Below are 19,132 nucleotides of genomic sequence, written 5' to 3'. Positions count from 1 at the left end.
ATCATGCGCCACCCGGCTGACTCTCCGGCATGGAAACACTTGAATTCAGTCTATCCTGGATTCGTTGAGGAGACCAGAAATGCGAGATTAGGCCTCTCTACAGATGGTTTTTCCCCATTTGCACAATTAGGGCGTCAATATTCTTCTTGGCCGGTTATTGTCACACCGTATAACTTGCCTCCGTGGTTGTGCATGAAAGAACAATTCATGTTCATCCTTACAGTCCTCGTGCCTGGGCCATCTAACCCAAAGATGGAGTTTGACGTATTCTTGCAGCCACTAATACAAGAGCTGAAATATTTGTGGGAGGTAGGTGTGAACACTTATGACGTATCTGTGAAGCAAAATTTCCAGATGCGGTCATCTCTTATATGGACTATCGGTGATTTTCCAGCGTACGCTATGTTGTCTGGGTGGGTACAGCTGGGAGATTGGCCTGTCCACACTGTATGGAATACAGAAGCATTCACCCTACCGAAGAGTGGAAAATAATCATGGTTTGATAATCATTGGAAGTTCTTACCTCGTAATCATGTGTTTAGGAGAAATAAGACTTCATTCTTGAAGAATAAAACCTGCAATGTGAATCCACCAGAACAGAGATCGGGAACAAAAATCTTGGATCAAATTGAGAGGTTGGGCTTCGTGAAGGTTACAAAAGACTTCGATCGCAAAAACGCCCAACTCGCAAAATATCAACACATTGGGTGAAAAAAGAAAAGCATATTTTGAGATCTTCCCTATTGGAAGGATCTTTTGATTCGACATAATCTAAATGTCATGCACATTGAAAAATATGTTTGATAACGTGTTCAACACTGTCCTCAATGTGAAGGGAAAGAGAAAAGATACAGAAAAGTCGAGAGAATAATTGAACATCTTCTGCCGACGGCCTAAATTGAAGAAACTAGATGGAGCCCGACAGTATCCAAAAGCTTGTTACACGCTTGAAAGGGATGAGAAGAAGATTTTACTTCAATGGATCTAGTGTCTTAAGTTTTCCGATGGGTACATGTCAAATATTAGCAGATGCGTTGATTTGAACAACCTGAAGATGCACAACATGAAAAGTCACGACTGTCACATGTTCATGCAAATACTGCTACTTGTTGCCTTCAAAGAACTTCTTCCTAAGAACGTTTGAGAGGCAATTACAGAGTTAAGTTTCTTCTTCAGAGAATTAAAATCCCGGAATATCTCAATACATGATATGAGAATACTTAGTAAGAAGATAGTTGTTACTCTATGCAAACTTGAGCGTATCTTCCCACCGAGTTTCTTTGACTCAATGGAGCACCTACCAGTTCATTTGGCAGATGAAGCATGACTTGTCCGTCCAGTGCAGTATCGGTGGATGTATCCTTTTGAACAATATTTGAGGACATTGAAAAACCATATAAAAAACAAAGCCAAGGTTGAGGGATCCATCAGCAATGCCTATATACTAGAAGAAATGTCAACCTTCTCTTCGTATTACTTTGAGGATCATGTGACTACAAAGTTGAGAAATTTGCCTCGCAATATTGATGAGCCTGTTGCCGAGAATGATGATCTTAATGAACTCTTAATATTCAAACCAGTTGGACGTTCAATTGGCCGAATGACAAAGAGATACATGGAGCCAAAAGAATACATTGTTGCGCATATGTATATTTTAAGCAATTGTGCGGAGGTTGCAGACACATATATCAAGTGAGTATTGTCGTTCAATTTATGTATATAAATATTCATCGTACATAGGTAGTAATATATAACTTTTTCTTTGTATCCAAGGATCTTCGAAGAGAAAATGCGACATGCAAATCCTTCAATCACCGGAGCAGAGTTAAAGGTTGCATATGACAACAATTTTCTTGTGTGGTTTAGCCATTATGTAAGATACGACATACTTATGTTAAATATACATTTACTTAACTAAAATTGGCTTGCAAACTTAAATTATTGTGCGTAACAGGTGAGTCGTCCTTCTAACGATGATTTGAACCCGTATACTAAGTCGCTTGCAGCTGGGCCCTTAAATGAGATTGAAACGTATTCCGGGTATTTTGTGAATGGCTATAAATTTCACACGACTGATCGTGATAGAGACAGGTTGTGTCTATGCTTATCTGAATCAATTTGAAACAGGTAACATGTCTAGTCATAGAGGTTTTTTTGGGTTTGGTCGGTCTTCTGGTCCTGAGCAAGAGCGACAGTCCTCCTCAGGCTATGGGCCATACATTTCTGCGACTTCTGAGAGTTCCACTTCCCATACCACTACTACTTCACGGGCTAGAAGGCCCAGAGGCCGATCAGTGGCCGAGATTAGGACTGACTGCCCGAGGCGCGACGGGAGGATCCTCTTTGAGAGGATGGCTGATGGGTAAGTATTTTAATTTAAATCATTATTTCTCGTATACCAAATAATTCCTTAAATTACTTTGACATATTGGAATACAACCACAGTCAGTTGATAGAGCCCCCGGGGATCTCCACCAATTGCACGACACATTTAGGAGGATTCCGAACCCAGGCGGATACACTTAGAAGTTGACTCCGCAAACAGTGAGAGACGCATATTTTGAGGAATTCAAGGTAATTGAATTTCTATTACATATAAATTTATGTTGGAAATTGGAAGAAATATTCATCCTGCACTACAACAAAAATTGGATATAACATCACCCATACGACACTATTTTTTGTCAAAGTCTGTGGTCGTATGTGTTTTGTTTGTGGTCTTATATTTGTCTGTGGTCTTTTAGCATAAAAATATTCTTATAGACATTAGATTTATGTGTCTGTTGTTATAGATGTAATGTTAAAAACTATTTATAACACTGATCATAATTGTCCATATTTATAAGTATGATGTTATTTAAAAATAAAAATCATTGACCGATTCTTGAAAAAAAAGAAGAGAAGTTTTGTTGACGCAATTAATTAAACTACTAATTTTCAATAACAAAAAATATTAAAAAAAAACTTATGGTGAAATCAAAGTGATTTAGTCAAATATTAGTCAATAGTTTTCCCTAAATCAGATTATCCCCTTTCGTAATCTACCTACTTCTGAAATCGCTTCTCTCTCCCGCGTTCTCATAACTGTCACCGCCGGTATCGCGCCGCACGGTCGCCGGTTATTCTTGCTCACGCCGCGACAGCTCGCTCGCTCGCCCGCCCAAACTCACCCGCTGATAGAGGCGTCGATCTATTGAAGGTGGTCACAAGCAATTGTTGTCTTCCCTCAATATCTGCCATCGTTTCCCTCGCCACCCCTCTCCGTCGACATCGCTGTTGTTGCCGCCACTGTGCCCTTCCGCCGCCGCCGTCATCTTTTGAAGGTCAGTTTGCTTCTTCCTTTTTCTCGGTTGTTTTTTCTATGATTTGTGTGTTATAGTTTATGGGGTGTAATTTTCTTCTTGTGGTTCAAACAATTCGATAAAATTAGGGTTCTAATTGGGAATTAAATTTCGTCCAAAATTGAAATTACAACAACATGCAATGGATTTTCTTGCCTTCATTTGTTTTTCTTTTTTTCGATTTTGCCTTTATAGGATGTCTTCTGTTGATGCTTTTAGAGTTGATGATTTATACTGAAGTGGCCAAGTAATTTTTTTTAATCCATAATAACCGCTTGAAATTTGCCTTCTCTTAGTGGGAACAGAACTTGCAACATACTTATATGTTGGGATAGCCTGCAGAATAACTTCTGTTTCATTAGTATGTTTCTACTTTTTCCATTATATGATAGGTATAAGCTGTGCAATTGCATTAGGATAGAAAAAATCTTGTTTTCTTAATAGATGAAAAACCGAGGTTAGGGATATACAAGTTATGTAGATTTCCAAGTTTTCATTGTTGAGTGATGAAATCATGAAATGTGAGGTTATTTCCTTAGCCTTCCGTTAGAATTTAGTTAAACACACCAAATGACAGCTTGAGTTTTATTATTCTGGAAACCTAGCTAATTGCATTTCCTTAGCCTTCCGTTAGAATTTAGTTAAACACACCAAATGACAGCTTGAGTTTTATTATTCTGGAAACCTAGCTAATTGCATTATTTGATTAAGATTACCTAAACTGGAGTTCATTATCACATTTGAAAGTTGAATGATGATACTCTTGATTGTATACATATTAATATACCTATTAATTTCTGAATTTTTAAAGTAGAGGTATAGTGTGTAATGTGTCAATTAGTGATTGTCTTCTTTTTCATCTTAATAATAATAAAAAAAAAAATCATTTTAGTGTAATGGCTTAGTGTTTTTTAAATGGCTCTCGTATTTTCCATTTTCTATTAGTTTTAAAATTATTATTTGATTCCTTTACTACATTGCATTTATGATTTATGATTTAGGATTAGAGGACTAATTTTATTTTTAGTGTTGGTATATATTGTGATGCATTCTAAAATATATTGGATAAAGTATATGGAGTATGATTTAGGATTTATTTCAAATCCAAATAATTGTGTAAAGAACTATCAAAGAAAATTACAAAATAAAGCTAATTTTGTTAAATCTTGTAATTTTATTATTGTTTATGATTTAGTTTAGATTCATATATTCATCCTCCCATATTAATTTAATTGAAACATTTTGAATAGGATCAATCAATTTTATTCTTATAGGGGTAATCTAGCTAATCGATATTTGCCATGGACAAATCATGGATGTCCAAGAATAGGATGTCAGATGAGTATAAGGCCGGAGTAGAAACATTCATGCAGTTTGCTACACAAAACTTAACTAATGAAGAATTGATATCATGTCCATGCTCGACATGTGGAAATCTCACGAGCAAGAAGGTTTAACTCGTAAGATTGCACTTGTTGTCTCGTGGTATGGATTTAACATACACAAAATGGATATGGCATGGGAAAGATTTGCACCAAGTGCCTCAATGAATTATTCAGATCAAATGCGCAATGATGATCATAACTTTCTATCAGAAGAGCCAATTGATATGGTGCATGCCGCATATGAAGAAAATGATAATCCAGGGGAATTCATAAAATTACTTGATGATGCTGAAAAGGGTTTATATCCAGGATGTGTGAAATACACCAAATTATCTGCAATAGTGAAATTATATAACTTGAAGGCAAAACATAATTGGAGTGATAAGAGTTTCACTGACCTTCTGTCTTTATTGGGAGATATGTTGCCTGCATATAATGTTTTGCCCTCATCTTTATATGAAGCAAAGAAAACTCTAGGAACTTTAGGCATGGAATATGAGAAAATTCATGCATGATTGTATCTTGTATCAGAAGAGTATGTGGACTATTCGAATTGCCCAACCTGTGGTGTAGCTAGATGGAAAGAGAGTAAGAATACTAGTTTAAAAAAACGCGTTCCTGAAAAAGTGTTATGGTACTTTCCACCAATTTCGAGATTCCAGAGAATGTTTCGAAGCAAGCACATCGCAAAGGACCTGGCTTGGCATGCTGATGAGAGGGTTCAAGACAATTACCTACGTCATCCGGCAGATTCACCCTCATGGAGGAAAGTTGATCTTAAGTGGCCAGAATTTGGGAATGAGAAGAGGAATCTGAGATTGGCATTGTCAGCTGATGGGATTGATGAGCCCAGGTTTGTGCTCTGTTTTTGTGTTTGTTTTAAGTCTAGGTCGAGTCTTTTTCCTTGTGTTTGTGTCGTTTGGTCGCCTGGGAGGGCGTAGTTCAATGGCAGGACCAGCTTGTGGGAAAGAGGAGCCAAATTGCCGGAGAAGAGAAATGCCAGAGGATTCAAGGGGACTAGAGAAGAGAAGAGCCAGAGCGGAGGTCATTCCTCTGGAAGCCAGAGCGGAGGTCATTCCTCTGGAAGCCCGCGGGGAAGCGATTCCTCTGACCGCCAGCGGGGAAGCGATTCCTCTGACCGCTAGCGCAGAGAAGTCGGCATCGCCAGCGAGATCATCCGAGCAGCGGAATCATCCGACCAGAGGGATCATCCGAGCAGCGGAATCCTCCGAGCAGCGAGATCATCCGAGCAGAAGAATATTCCGAAGCACTCCAGGGGTCGAAAGCGTTGTCACCTCTCGTGAAAGAGGTATGTGCCAGAAGCAAAGGGATTTTGGAGGCAAGATTTTTCCTTATGCCCATAAGTACCGCACGAGAGCTGGCAGGCAAGAGAAGGAAGAAAGGCAAGAGAAGATGGGGGCACAACAGACGGGCGAGGAAGGATTGCAAGTGGGAGTCCAAGAAAGGCGGAAGGCGGCAGCTATCCAAAAGAGACCGATAAGGCTAAACCACAGCCTTATCCAAAAGGAAACATATCTTCAAGAAGATTAGGTCTGAAAAAGGATACGCATCTCCATGCTTGCATGGATCCGGCCGCAAGTCATGGGCTGGGCCTTCGAACCCTAATGACTCCTATAAATACCCGAAGAGCTTCACAAGCCAAGGGTGCTGAAATTCCGTCCTGTTGTGCATTGTTTGAAGATTGAAGCTAGCCCAGGCTGTGGGCATTTTCTCATACTTTACTGTTTATGTTTTCCACGGCACTTTCGGCCGTAGGTACTTTCATTTTCATTTAAGTAATTTCAATTCCAGTAATGTTTTCCTTTATATCTTTTGCTTGTATTATTTACGTTATGGTTGGCTAAGTTTTATATTCTGATTTGGGGAAGATGATCTAAGCATGAATGAATAAACTCGAGAGGTCTAATTTGGGCATAACAACTATATGAGCATATTCCCGATACACTAGGGTTGATTCCCATAAGGCTATAATAACTTGGTTAATTAATTGATCACTAGTTAACTAGGGAGTTTTGGTCACAAGTAATAATTTGGGTATAATGCGAGTTGCCATCGACCTCCAAAATAGTACAACTGGTGTTGGAGCCGTGACTGCTGTGAAATATCGGTGTAAGAGTCAAGTGGGTCTATCTAATTCTTAAAGCATTCTGGGCAAAGCACAACTAGTGATAGGCCATCGCAGAGAGCGTGGATGTTGCCCGGGGTAGTTGATTTCCATTAGCTGACCCTTCTAAGGGATCATAAACTGAAAGGATAGATTGGGCAAGGGTTTGTTGTGTGCGTGACGAGTGACAATAGGGGCACGACAATCCTCATGCCTATAACCACTGGTATGTGAATATAGTGATTAATCTTTGCACCAATGATCGAGTGTTAATTCATGTTTAGTGATTCGAATCCAAGTCAGAATTATTTTGGTATTTGATTTATCTCCCTTGTTATTTCAGTTTAGGTTGGATACCCGTTCTGCCCATAACCACGTTTTGGTCAGAACACTGCAGAAAACAAAACCCTTTTAGTGACACCCTTGCAGGAGAAGTTACTGCTCAGTTCCCTGTGGATTCGACTCTGGACTTACCGCTAGCTAGTCTAGTTGTTGGCACAGGACTATTTATTTGCACGAAGCTCAAACGACAGCTCCGTCAAATTGGCGCCGTTGCCGGGGAACTGAGAGCGCTAGTAATTTCTTTTGTGATTTTTGTGTGAGTTTTGCCTTCACATTTGTGTATGCGTCGTACCAGGAGTGCAGGTAACGAAGATCTTTTGTTCCATGAGGAAATCAAAAGAATTGCCCGAGAGAACAACGCTGCTAGACTCAGGGCAGAACAAGAGGCACAGGCAAGAGAGAAACAGTTAGAAGCAGAGAGACAAATCGAAGCAGAGAGAGAGATGGCAGATAATCCGGAAGGGCAGAATGACAACGCCAACAAGACTCTCGGAGACATGATGTTTCCGAACAACTTGAACCTCCAGCCATCAGCCATAGTACTGCCGGAGATCACTGGAAATTGGGAGCTGAAGCATACTCTGATCCAGATTTTGCCCAAATACAGTGATATGCCCGGAGAGGACCCTCAAAGACATCTCCAAGACTTTGAGATGGCATGTGGAACGGTGCGCACCGCCAGTCAAGCACTTGGCGAATACATCCGACTCCTTACCTTTCCGTTCTCTCTGTTAGAAGGAGCGAGGGAGTGGTTGTATGATTTGCCCGAAGGAAGCATTCGGACATGGCAGGAGTTGCAGAGCAAGTTTTTGGAAAAGTACTTCCCAGCTGCCCGGATCCAAAATCTGAGGACTCGAATAAGCAATATAAAGATGGGATCGGCAGAAGTCCTATATGAGTACTGGGGAAGGTTCAAACAGATGCTGGCCAAATGCCCACAACACCAAATACCGGATCATGATCTTATTCGGTATTTCATGGGAGGACTCCGAAGGCAAGATAGGCAATGGCTACACGCTGCATGTGGAGGATCAATCTTAAACAAATCTGCAGCGGAAGCTTTCAAGCTCATAGCCGACATGGCAGAGAAATCGAGAGATGAGGAAGGGACTATAGTCAGAACCACTCCGGTGCCGGCTCCCACTGCCCAAGACGATAAGTTGGACAAGCTGTGCAACATGTTCGAGAAGTTTATGACGAACCAAGGAGCACCCAATCAAGGAATTCCCAACATTCGGAAACCTGTGAAGGCATGTCAGCTTTGCATGGCGACTTCACATGCAACCGATGAATGTCCACAACTTTTCGAAGATGAAGAGCTTAATGCTATTGGACAACAGCCAGGAGGAAACAATGGAGGGCAGAACCAGAAACCTTTTGAGCCTTACAGACAGCAGTATAACAATCATGAGCCTTACAGACAGCAGTATAACAATCAAGGATGGAGGCAACATGAGAACCTTAGGTACGGCAACAACCACTATTTGGGGCCAAACCAAGGGCAGACGAGTAACCCACCACAATACTCGCAACAACCTCAACAGGCAAGAGGACCCTCCCTATCAGAGCTCGTGCATCAAATGGCTCAGCAACAAGTGAAGTTCCAGAGTGAGACCGAAAAGTTCATAATGGAGACAAGAGGAGGAATGCAGAATGTGAACTCCCAACTATCACATCTTGCCCAAGCAGTCGCCAGACTTGAAAGCAAATAAGGGACACTCCCGTCCCAAGTGGAGGTGAAGAAGGTGAATGTCATGACGCTCAGAGGGGGAAAGGAGTTGCCCGAAGTTGTGAAAGAGAAAAAATAAGAAAAGCTGGAGATCAACGAGCAAGTCGGAATGAGATCAGCAGATGAGGAAGAATTTGCCCGAGAGAAAGAGGCAAAGCGGAAAGTGACAAAGAAGGGAAAAGAGAAATCAAGCCAGACCGAGCCCATCCTTCCTTTTCCAGGCAGAGCAGCCAAGGAACAAGAAAAGGAAGAGCTAACCGAACTAGTCAAAATCTTCAAAAAGGTGGAGGTCAATATGCCCCTTTTGGTCGCATTACGCTCTATGCCCAGATGTGCGAAATTTCTCAAGGAACTCTGCACTAGGAAAGTCAAATACACTGATGATGCGAAATTTCAAGTGGGAGAGTCTGTATCCGCGGTTTTACAACGAGATATGCCCATAAAGTGTGGAGATCCTGGCATGTTCTACATTCCTTGTGTAATAGGGACAATGAAAGTGGAGAAGGCGATGCTCGATTTAGGGGCATCCATCAACGTCATGCCCTTATCCATGTACCAGGACCTGGAGATAGGACCGCTGAAGCCCACCCGAGTGGTGATCCAACTGGCAGATCGATCAAGTGTCTACCCAGAGGGGATATTGGAAGACGTGCTGGTCAAAGTGGAGGAACTCATCTTTCCAGCGGATTTTTACATTCTCGACATGGGGAAGTCAAAAGCGCGAGATCCGGTCATGCTTTTGGGCAGACCATTTCTAAAGACTGCCAGGACTCGCATTGATTGTGATACGGGCAAGCTAACATGTCAGTTTGAAGGGGAGACAATAACCTTTGACATATACAATGCCATGAAACATCCTGCCGATACAGAGATGGTGAGAAGTGTAGACATGATCGAGAAGGTTGTTGAGGAGGTTTTGCCTAGAGCAGCATTCAAGGAGCCATATGACATAATAATCCAGAATGGCATAACCGAGGAGGACTTGCAAGAAGAGCAATTGCAAGAGGCGGTGAAGGTACTCAATGCATGGAGCGAAGAGGTCAACTACACGGAGGCTCTGAAAATCCCTACCTTGAAGGAGGAAGATCGACTGGTGCCCTCGATCCAAAGGGCACCTAAGCTCGAGCTGAAGTCTTTGCCCAAACACCTCAAGTATATCTTCCTGGGCGAGGATGACACTTTGCCCGTAATCATCAACTCAGAATTGACACTCGAAGACGAGAACAAAGTCAAGATGACTTTGGGGAAATACAAGGAAGCAATTGGATGGACCCTAGCCGACATTAAGGGCATAAGCCTTACTGTATGCATGCACCGCATATTACTAGAGGAAGATGCTGTTCCAGTCAGAGACACCCAGAGGAAACTGAATCCAGCCATGAAAGAAGTGGTGATGAAAGAAACACTCAAACTGTTGGATTTGGGCATAATATACCCAGTATCCGATAGCAGGTGGGTAAGCCCAGTACACGTTGTGCCCAAGAAGTCGGGCATACAAGTGGTGGAGAATGAATTCCAGGAATTGATTGCTACGAGGTTGCAAACCGGCTGGAGGGTGTGTATTGATTACCGCAAGCTCAACCAGAAGACGAGGAAGGATCACTTCCCTTTGCCCTTCATCGATGAGATGCTGGAAAGACTTGCGGGGAATCAATATTTTTGCTTTCTAGATGGATATTCGGGCTATATGCAGATTTGGGTCGCAGAGGAGGACCAGGGCAAAACAACATTCACTTGCCCTTTTGGGACGTTTGCCTATCGGAGGATGCCATTTGGGCTATGCAACGCCCCGGGCACATTCCAAAGGTGCATGATGAGCATATTCTCGGATCTCCTAGAGAATTGCATCGAAGTCTTCATGGATGATTTTACGGTGTATGGGCAAACCTTCGACTCATGCTTAGCTAATCTGGAGAAGGTGCTGCAAAGGTGCGTGGACAAGAGTTTGGTGTTGAACTACGAGAAATGCCACTTTATGGTCAAAGAAGGTATTGTGCTCGGACATGTGATATCAGGCAGAGGAATAGAGGTGGACAAAGCAAAAATTGAAATCATCGCCAAACTACCATACCCAACGAACATCAAGCAGTTACGAGGATTCCTTGGGCATGCTGGATTCTACAGGAGGTTCGTGAAGGACTTTGCAAAGATTGCCCAACCTATGACAAGGCTGCTACAAAACGAAGTGGAGTGGAATTTTGATGAGGATTGCAAGGAGGCGTTCCAGATTTTGAAGAACAATCCAATCTCCGCACCCATAATACAACCCCCTGATTGGGGAATGCCTTTTGAGGTGATGTGCGACGCTAGTGGATATGCCATAGGGGCAGTTCTTGGGCAGAAGCGGGGAAAGGAGAGTCACGTCATCTATTATGCCTCGAAGACACTGAATGGAGCTCAAGTCAACTACTCCACGACTGAGAAGGAGATGTTGGCAGTAGTATTCGCCTTTGAAAAATTCAGATCTTACCTGCTTGGAGGAAAGACCACAGTCTACACTGATCATGCGGCCCTGAAGTACCTTCTGGCCAAGAAGGAATCTAAACCCAGGCTGATTCGATGGGTTCTGCTGCTACAAGAGTTCGACGTGGAAATAAAGGATAAGGCTGGAGCACAGAACCAAGTGGCCGATCATCTAAGCAGGATCATAAGGAAGGAAGAAGGGGAACCAATCAAGGAGATGTTCCCGGATGAACAACTGCTCCATGCCCAAGGAAGAAGAGAAGATCCATGGTACGCAGATTTGTGCAATTACCTCTGCTCTGGGTATGTACCCCCTGGGTACACTTATGCCCAGAAGAAGAAATTGGCCAAAGACAGCAGAGAATACATTTGGGACGAACCGTACATGTGGAAGCAATGCGGGGACCAAGTGCTTCGGAGATGTATCCCACAAGAGGAGCAAGGAAGCGTCCTAGAATTTTGTCATTCGAAGGAGTGTGGGGGACACTTTGGGCATAAGAGGACTGCCGCCAAGGTTTTGGAGTGTGGTTTTTATTGGCCAACAATCTTTAAGGACAACTACACCATCTGCAAGAATTGCCCACAATGCCAGCGAGAAGGGAATATCACTAGGAGGAATGAAATGCCCATGATTCCCATTATGCCCGTGGAGATCTTTGACATTTGGGGAATGGATTTCATGGGACCCCTTCCCAGCTCGAGAGGAAACTTGTACATCCTGCTTTTGGTGGATTATGTCTCCAAGTGGGTGGAGGCAAAAGCATCCCCAACGAATGACTCAAAGGTAGTGGTGAATTTCTTGAAGACTAACATCTTTTGCAGGTTTGGTGTGCCCAGAGCAATCATCAGCGACCAAGGATCCCACTTCTGCAATTTCTCGGTCGAAAACTTGTGCAAAAAGTATGGAGTCCAACATCGAGTCTCGACAGCCTACCACCCACAAGCTAATGGGCAGGCCGAACTCTCGAATCGCATTATCAAAATGATTTTGCGAAAGACCGTTGGCCCAACAGGGAAGGACTGGAGTCTAAAGCTGGAAGATGCCTTATGGGCATATCGGACTGCATACAAAACTCCATTCGGGATGTCACCATATCGAATGGTGTATGGCAAGAGGTGTCATTTACCGGTGGAATTGGAGCACAAGGCTTTCTGGGCAGTGAACAAAGTGAACTATGATTGGGACAAGGCAGGGCAAGCAAGGAAGCTAGAGATCCAAGAGCTCGAGGAAATCAGGAGGGAGGCATATGAAAATTCTATTCTCTACAAGGAAAGAATGAAAAAGAGTCATGATTCCTTGATCACAAGCAAGCAATTCAGCTATGGGCAAGAGGTCCTCCTGTACCAGACACGGTTCAAATTTGCACAAGGCAAGCTGAGTACAAAGTGGACCGGCCCATTCGTGGTGAAGACCCAATTCCCAAATGGAGCCGTGGAAATTGGGAACCCAAAATCAGGGAAAGTGTTCAAGGTTAATGGACAAAGGCTGAAGGCCTATTATGGGCATAAGCCCGACGCTGGGGAAGAACTGGATCTCGACCCAGCGACAAGCACCTCGGTTTAATTGGAAGGTATCACGTCATGCCCAGGACGATAAATAGGGCACTGGCTAGGAGGTAACCTGGTATTTCCGTTTAGTTTTCTTTTCTTTTATTTTGTTTCGTTTTTTTTTTTTCGTTTTTGTTTGCCAGGAACCCTGTTATGCCCACAGCTGTGGGCGAATTTTAGTTTCCCGCCTTCGCAGAAGTGTGAATGTGTTTTGCAGAGACAGGGGAGGAGTTATGGGCAAAGGACAGTCGATTAGAGAAGCAATGATTCCAGGGCAAAAGGGGGCTCTCGGGCAGAACGCGGCCGAAACCGCCAGACGCACGTCACATCAAGTGACAGTTGTCAGCCCTTATACCTCCCAAAAACCCTACCGAAGAAGAGCATGAAGAACATGAAGAAACTCCGGCGAAGAGGAGGAAAAAGGTGTTAGACCCGACCCCAATCCGAATGATAAAGGGAGAACCGGCATCTGTACCGAAGAGCAAGAAGAAGGCGGAGAAAGGGATCGCTGTACCCAAAATCCCTGATATGGACGCACTGAAACCTCTGGGTATAGTGGAAAAGGTGAAGGAGTATTTCAACAACATCGGATGGAAGGAATTCTTGGATTGGCCAGGGCACGCATACGAGGAGGTGGTGAGGGAAGTGTTTGATTGGGTACAAGTGGACATCAACCAAGCATGCGGGCCGTTGGGCATGAGTTTCTCCATGAAGGGAGAAGTCAGGGATGTGTCTGTGAATGAACTCAACCAAAATCTGGGAATGGTTAAGCTTAAGGATCTGCAGAAGAAGGACTACAAAGAGGCGAAGAGATGAATCCACACATTCACTGCACAAGAGTGGGATGAAATGTGGCCAGAGATAGGAGATGGAGGCCAGTTCAGAACTCAGAAGGTAAAAGGGCATAGGATTCGCGACTCAGCCCTGAGGGTCTGCCATCGCATTCTCTCGTACTCCCTATTTGGCAAGCTCGACAGCGGAAATGCAATGTCCAAGAAGGATCTCTACATCCTGTGGGCAATGCACAGTGGGGTGAGGCTCAACTTTGGGGCCTTTCTGATTGAGCACATCGATTCCATAATCAGCAAGCCAAATCAGAGGCTTTCCTGCATTCAATTCACCACCGCTTTTGCCAAGGTGAATGAAATTGAGATCGAAGAAGGGAACACCAAAATTGAACCAGAAAAGCTGAACATCGAAGCCCTGATCCGCATGAAGGATGTTAGAATGGATCGGGGTGTGCCCAAATTCATCAATCCTGATGAAAGGGAATTTTCTGCGGCCGAAGGCCAAAGCCCCGCTGTTGGAAAAGGGAAAGAAAAGGTAGAGGAGCCAGAGTCGGAAGAGGAAGAGAGTCAGCTGGATAGAATTGAGAACAGGACAATCGAGACCCAGAAAGCACTGGCGGCAACCCAGAAGGCCCTCCTGGCCTTTTTCAAGCATCAGGGGTTCAGGTACCCACCTGCACCTTCTCCTTGAATTCTACCCTCCCTAGGATGTTAGTTTTTAGTTTGTTTTGTTTTGTTGCGTCTTTGTGTTTTTGTTTCTTTTGTTCGTTTGAGTCTGTGTTTTCTGTTGTTTGCCTGTTTAGTTTGTTTTAGTTTGTGTTTTCCTTGACCCCCTCTACACATCCACTTTGCCCAAAGCAAAGTGTGTGTGTGGGGGGGGCCAAGACGTCTGTTGTTGCTTTACCGGGTAATCCTTGTTCTCGCACCCTTTGCCTTAAGGCAAAGTGTGTGAGTGGGAGGGAAGACCCGGTATCTTTTTATGTTTTAAAGTTTGTGTCAAGCATGTTGTACAATCGAAGTTACTCAGTTGTGATGATTTGAAAGTACAATTTTGTGAGTGAGATTATGCAAACTTTGTGCCGTATGTAGTTGAGGACGATGGATAGGGAATTGGGCATACCTTGTGAGGATTTGAGCTTTTAAATTGTTACTTAATGCCAAAACAATTCTTTCTTTCATTGTGTGAATTTTGACATCTTGGTTAAGGGTGATGCTAGAACTTGCCTTGATTCTTGGTCGAACCCTGTGTACATAGTCTAGGTGTGTTAAATGATTTAGGCAAATTCTTTCTTTAGCCCACTGAGCCAAACTGACAAACCCTGAATCTATCACTTGCAACCCCTTTTGAGCTTAATAATTCTTTTGAATTCACTTATAAATTTGCCTAGAATTGAGTCGTCCCGGTCAAAACTGAATTTAAGGGCAAAAGGAAGGGATAATAGTGTAATGGATCCTATGGGCAGGACTAGTGCAAAGAAAATGCAAAATGGGAAATCTAAATCCCAAAACAGAGAAAAGTCCAGAAAAAGAGAAGAAAAAAAAAAGAGGAAGAATAAAGGGAAGAATGTGCTTAGGCCCGTAAGAATAGGCAAGGATCGAAAAAAATTCTGAGAAGTCTATGCCAGAATGAAGTTCAGTATGACCTTAGCCTCGTACCAAAAATTCTCACCTCATGCCTCAAGCCACATTACAACCCATGAAAGACCTAATGAGATGCGCCTAGAACTTTGACTAAAGGGGAAGACATTAGAAGATAGGCAAGCTTATGGTCAGAACCCAATCAAGATGTCCGGAGTGTAAACACGAGCCTAAACACTTGAGAGAACGAGTGAAAGGGGAGGAACATCCTTCTGCCTAAAACCCGATCTTGACTCAACTGATGGCATTTTTTGATTGTTTGATCAAGCTACTTGTTGTTTCTTTTGATCTTCATTTTACTGTTGGACTTAGAGAGTATAGTATGCTGTGTGTTTTCATTTTTTCTTTTATGTTTTGTGTGTCTTTTTCGTTCGTGTCTGTACCTTGGGCAAAAATCATGCATGCACGCTTGAGGACAATCGTGTTTAAAGTGTGTGCGTGTGATGAGCCCAGGTTTGTGCTCTGTTTTTGTGTTTGTTTTAAGTCTAGATCGAGTCTTTTTCCTTGTGTTTGTGTCGTTTGGTCGCCTGGGAGGGCGTAGTTCAATGGCAGGACCAACTTGTGGGAAAGAGGAGCCAAAATGCCGGAGAAGAGAAATGTCAGAGGATTCAAGGGGACTAGAGAAGGGAAGAGCCAGAGCGGAGGTCATTCCTTTGGAAGCCAGAGCGGAGGTCATTCCTCTGGAAGCCCGCGGGGAAGCGATTCCTCTGACCGCCAGCGGGGAAGCGATTTCTCTGACCGCTAGCGCAGAGAAGTCGGCATCGCCAGCGAGATCATCCGAGCAGCGGAATCATCCGACCAGAGGGATCATCCGAGCAGCGGAATCCTCCGAGCAGCGAGATCATCCGAGCAGAAGAATTTTCCGAAGCACTCCAGGGGTCGAAAGCGCTGTCACCTCTCGTGAAAGAGGTATGTGCCAGAAGCAAGGGATTTTGGAGGCAAGATTTTTCCTTATGCCCATAAGTACCGCACGAGAGCTGGCAGGCAAGAGAAGGAAGAAAGGCAAGAGAAGATGGGGGCACAACAGACGGGCGAAGAAGGATTGCAAGTGGGAGTCCGAGAAAGGCGGAAGGCGGCAGCTATCCAAAAGAGACCGATAAGGCCAAACCACAGCCTTATCCAAAAGGAAACATATCTTCAAGAAGATTAGGTCTGAAAAAGGATACGCATCTCCATGCTTGCATGGATCCGGCCGCAAGTCATGGGCTGGGCCTTCGAACCCTAATGACTCCTATAAATACCCGAAGAGCTTCACAAGCCAAGGGTGCTGAAATTCCGTCCTGTTGTGCATTGTTTGAAGATTGAAGCTAGCCCAGGTTGTGGGCATTTTCTCATACTTTACTGTTTATGTTTTCCACGGCACTTTCGGCCGTAGGTACTTTCATTTTCATTTAAGTAATTTCAATTCCAGTAATGTTTTCCTTTATATCTTTTGCTTGTATTATTTACGTTATGGTTGGCTAAGTTTTATATTCTGATTTGGGGAAGATGATCTAAGCATGAATGAATAAACTCGAGAGGTCTAATTTGGGCATAACAACTATATGAGCATATTCCCGATACACTAGGTTTGATTCCCATAAGGCTATAATAACTTGGTTAATTAATTGATCACTAGTTAACTAGGGAGTTTTGGTCACAAGTAATAATTTGGGTATAAGGCGAGTTGCCATCGACCTCCAAAATAGTACAACTGGTGTTGGAGCCGTGACTGCTGTGAAATATCGGTGTAAGAGTCAAGTGGGTCTATCTAATTCTTAAAGCATTCTGGGCAAAGCACAACTAGCGATAGGCCATCGCAGAGAGCGTGGATGTTGCCCGAGGTAGTTGATTTCCATTAGCTGACCCTTCTAAGGGATCATAAACTGAAAGGATAGATTGGGCAAGGGTTTGTTGTGTGCGTGACGAGTGACAATAGGGGCACGACAATCCTTATGCCTATAACCACTGGTATGTGAATATAGTGATTAATCTTTGCACCAATGATCGAGTGTTAATTCATGTTTAGTGATTCGAATCCAAGTCAGAATTATTTTGTTATTTGATTTATCTCCCTTGTTATTTCAGTTTAGATTGGATGCCCGTTCTGCCCATAACCACGTTTTGGTCAGAACACTGCAGAAAATAAAACCCTTTTAGTGACACCCTTGCAGGAGAAGTTACTGCTCAGTTCCCTGTGGATTCGACTCTGGACTTACCGCTAGCTAGTCTAGTTGTTGGCACAGTCAATCCTCATAAATACTTAGCTATAATAACTTAGGCATTGTCAGCTGATGGGATCAAACCACACAAAAATTAAGATGTAATAACTTATCAATGTAGTGTTTATTATTTAAATGATATATTATATTATATTATATTATATTATATTATATTATATTATATTATATTATATTATATTATATTATATTGAAATACTTTACATAGGATGAGTATATTGAGAAGAAAATAGAAGGGAACTTGAAATCACATGGACCGAAAGGCACTACATTACTTGAAAGTGCACTTGAAAAAGAAGAGCACAGAGGGCGTTTGAGGGGGATTGGAGGACAGGTTAGTAAAACGATGTACTTCAAGATTCCTAGAGGAAAGAGATGCAACATCAATGTTTGTAGTCAACAAGAGTTGAACGAAGAAAAAAAGAAAAATGCTGAACGAGACGCTCGCATAGCAAAATTAGAAGCATATGTTTACAAGACAGGCGTGGATGATATTGATATCGACGAAAAGGGCAGTTGCTCGGTACAGAATGAAAATCAAACACTAAAGCCTGTGTTTAATGACATAGTCGAGGACAATGACATTGATGTGAAATTGCTCGACGATGATGACATATACTTGGTAATATTTATTATTTTTATGTATTATATGTAATTTGTAAATACTTAGCTATAAATGTGATATTTTTTTGTTTTTTAGGGTAAATTTGTAGAACTAAGTGTCGAATCGGGCAAAAATGTTGGCACCGGCACAGTTGTGAAAGTCTACGGACCTAATGATAAATTATATAAACGATGCATGCGTGTAGTCATTGATGAAGCAATCCATGAAGATGCTCGTTTGCCTTATCCAACAGAAGACTACGAAAGCATAGGTGATGCAGTGGGATCACATGTTGAATGGCCTATACGTCTTTTCAAGTTGAGATATGAGGTAAGAGTATGTCATTACTTAATTTTTTGATGAAATTTTTAAATATTATTTTATATAATATAAGTTTGCTTTTATTGTGATAGAAACCGAAAAAAGAAAAAGCACAAGAAAACAACCAGGAAACGATAGATATTACACCTCTTCCAAAGTCTTTGCGCATGTTGTATATTTACGGCAAGCGTTCGGGCAACAACCATATAACTATTGAACTTGATGATAATGTCTTCGGAGTTAAGCACAACTTATATGTAGACATGGAAGACATCGTGCCTTTCTGCGAGTTGAAGCCAATATCTTATATGTGTATTGCTACCTATGTATGGTAATTACAAATTTTAACTTTACTTATCAAATATAGGCTAGGGTATGAATTAGCTTATGAGCTTATTTCTCCATTTGCAGCTTCCTACAAAGCAAGTTGAATATGCTGCCTTGGGCCGATATGGTTAGATTTGTTGACCCATTGAATATAGGCTATATTCCAACGACGAAAAAGGATGCAGAAACTGCGAATGAGCATATGGAATTTAGAGCACGAGAATTGTCAAAAAGGTTGATTGATACAAAAAGCAATCAAATTTTCTTAGCTCCGTGTAATGTGAAGTAAGAATTCTCACGCT

General features: G+C 42.6%; 1 protein-coding gene across 1 annotated transcript; it reads left to right on the top strand.

Annotated features, from left to right (window-relative positions):
• The first annotated feature begins 15,904 nt into the window (after positions 1–15,904).
• LOC130994326 (uncharacterized) lies at positions 15,905–18,838 on the top strand. Its single transcript, XM_057919373.1, has 4 exons — positions 15,905–16,297; positions 17,787–18,200; positions 18,279–18,512; positions 18,596–18,838. The coding sequence occupies exons 1-4, from the start codon at positions 15,905–15,907 to the stop codon at positions 18,836–18,838; spliced, it is 1,284 nt and encodes a 427-aa protein (XP_057775356.1).
• Positions 18,839–19,132: the final 294 nt, after the last annotated feature.

This window comes from Salvia miltiorrhiza, chromosome 7, assembly GCF_028751815.1.
Source record: "Salvia miltiorrhiza cultivar Shanhuang (shh) chromosome 7, IMPLAD_Smil_shh, whole genome shotgun sequence".
Classification (NCBI taxonomy): Eukaryota; Viridiplantae; Streptophyta; class Magnoliopsida; order Lamiales; family Lamiaceae; genus Salvia; species Salvia miltiorrhiza.
Note: the sequence above shows the minus strand (reverse complement) of the source record. Positions and strands in the feature narration are given on the sequence as shown.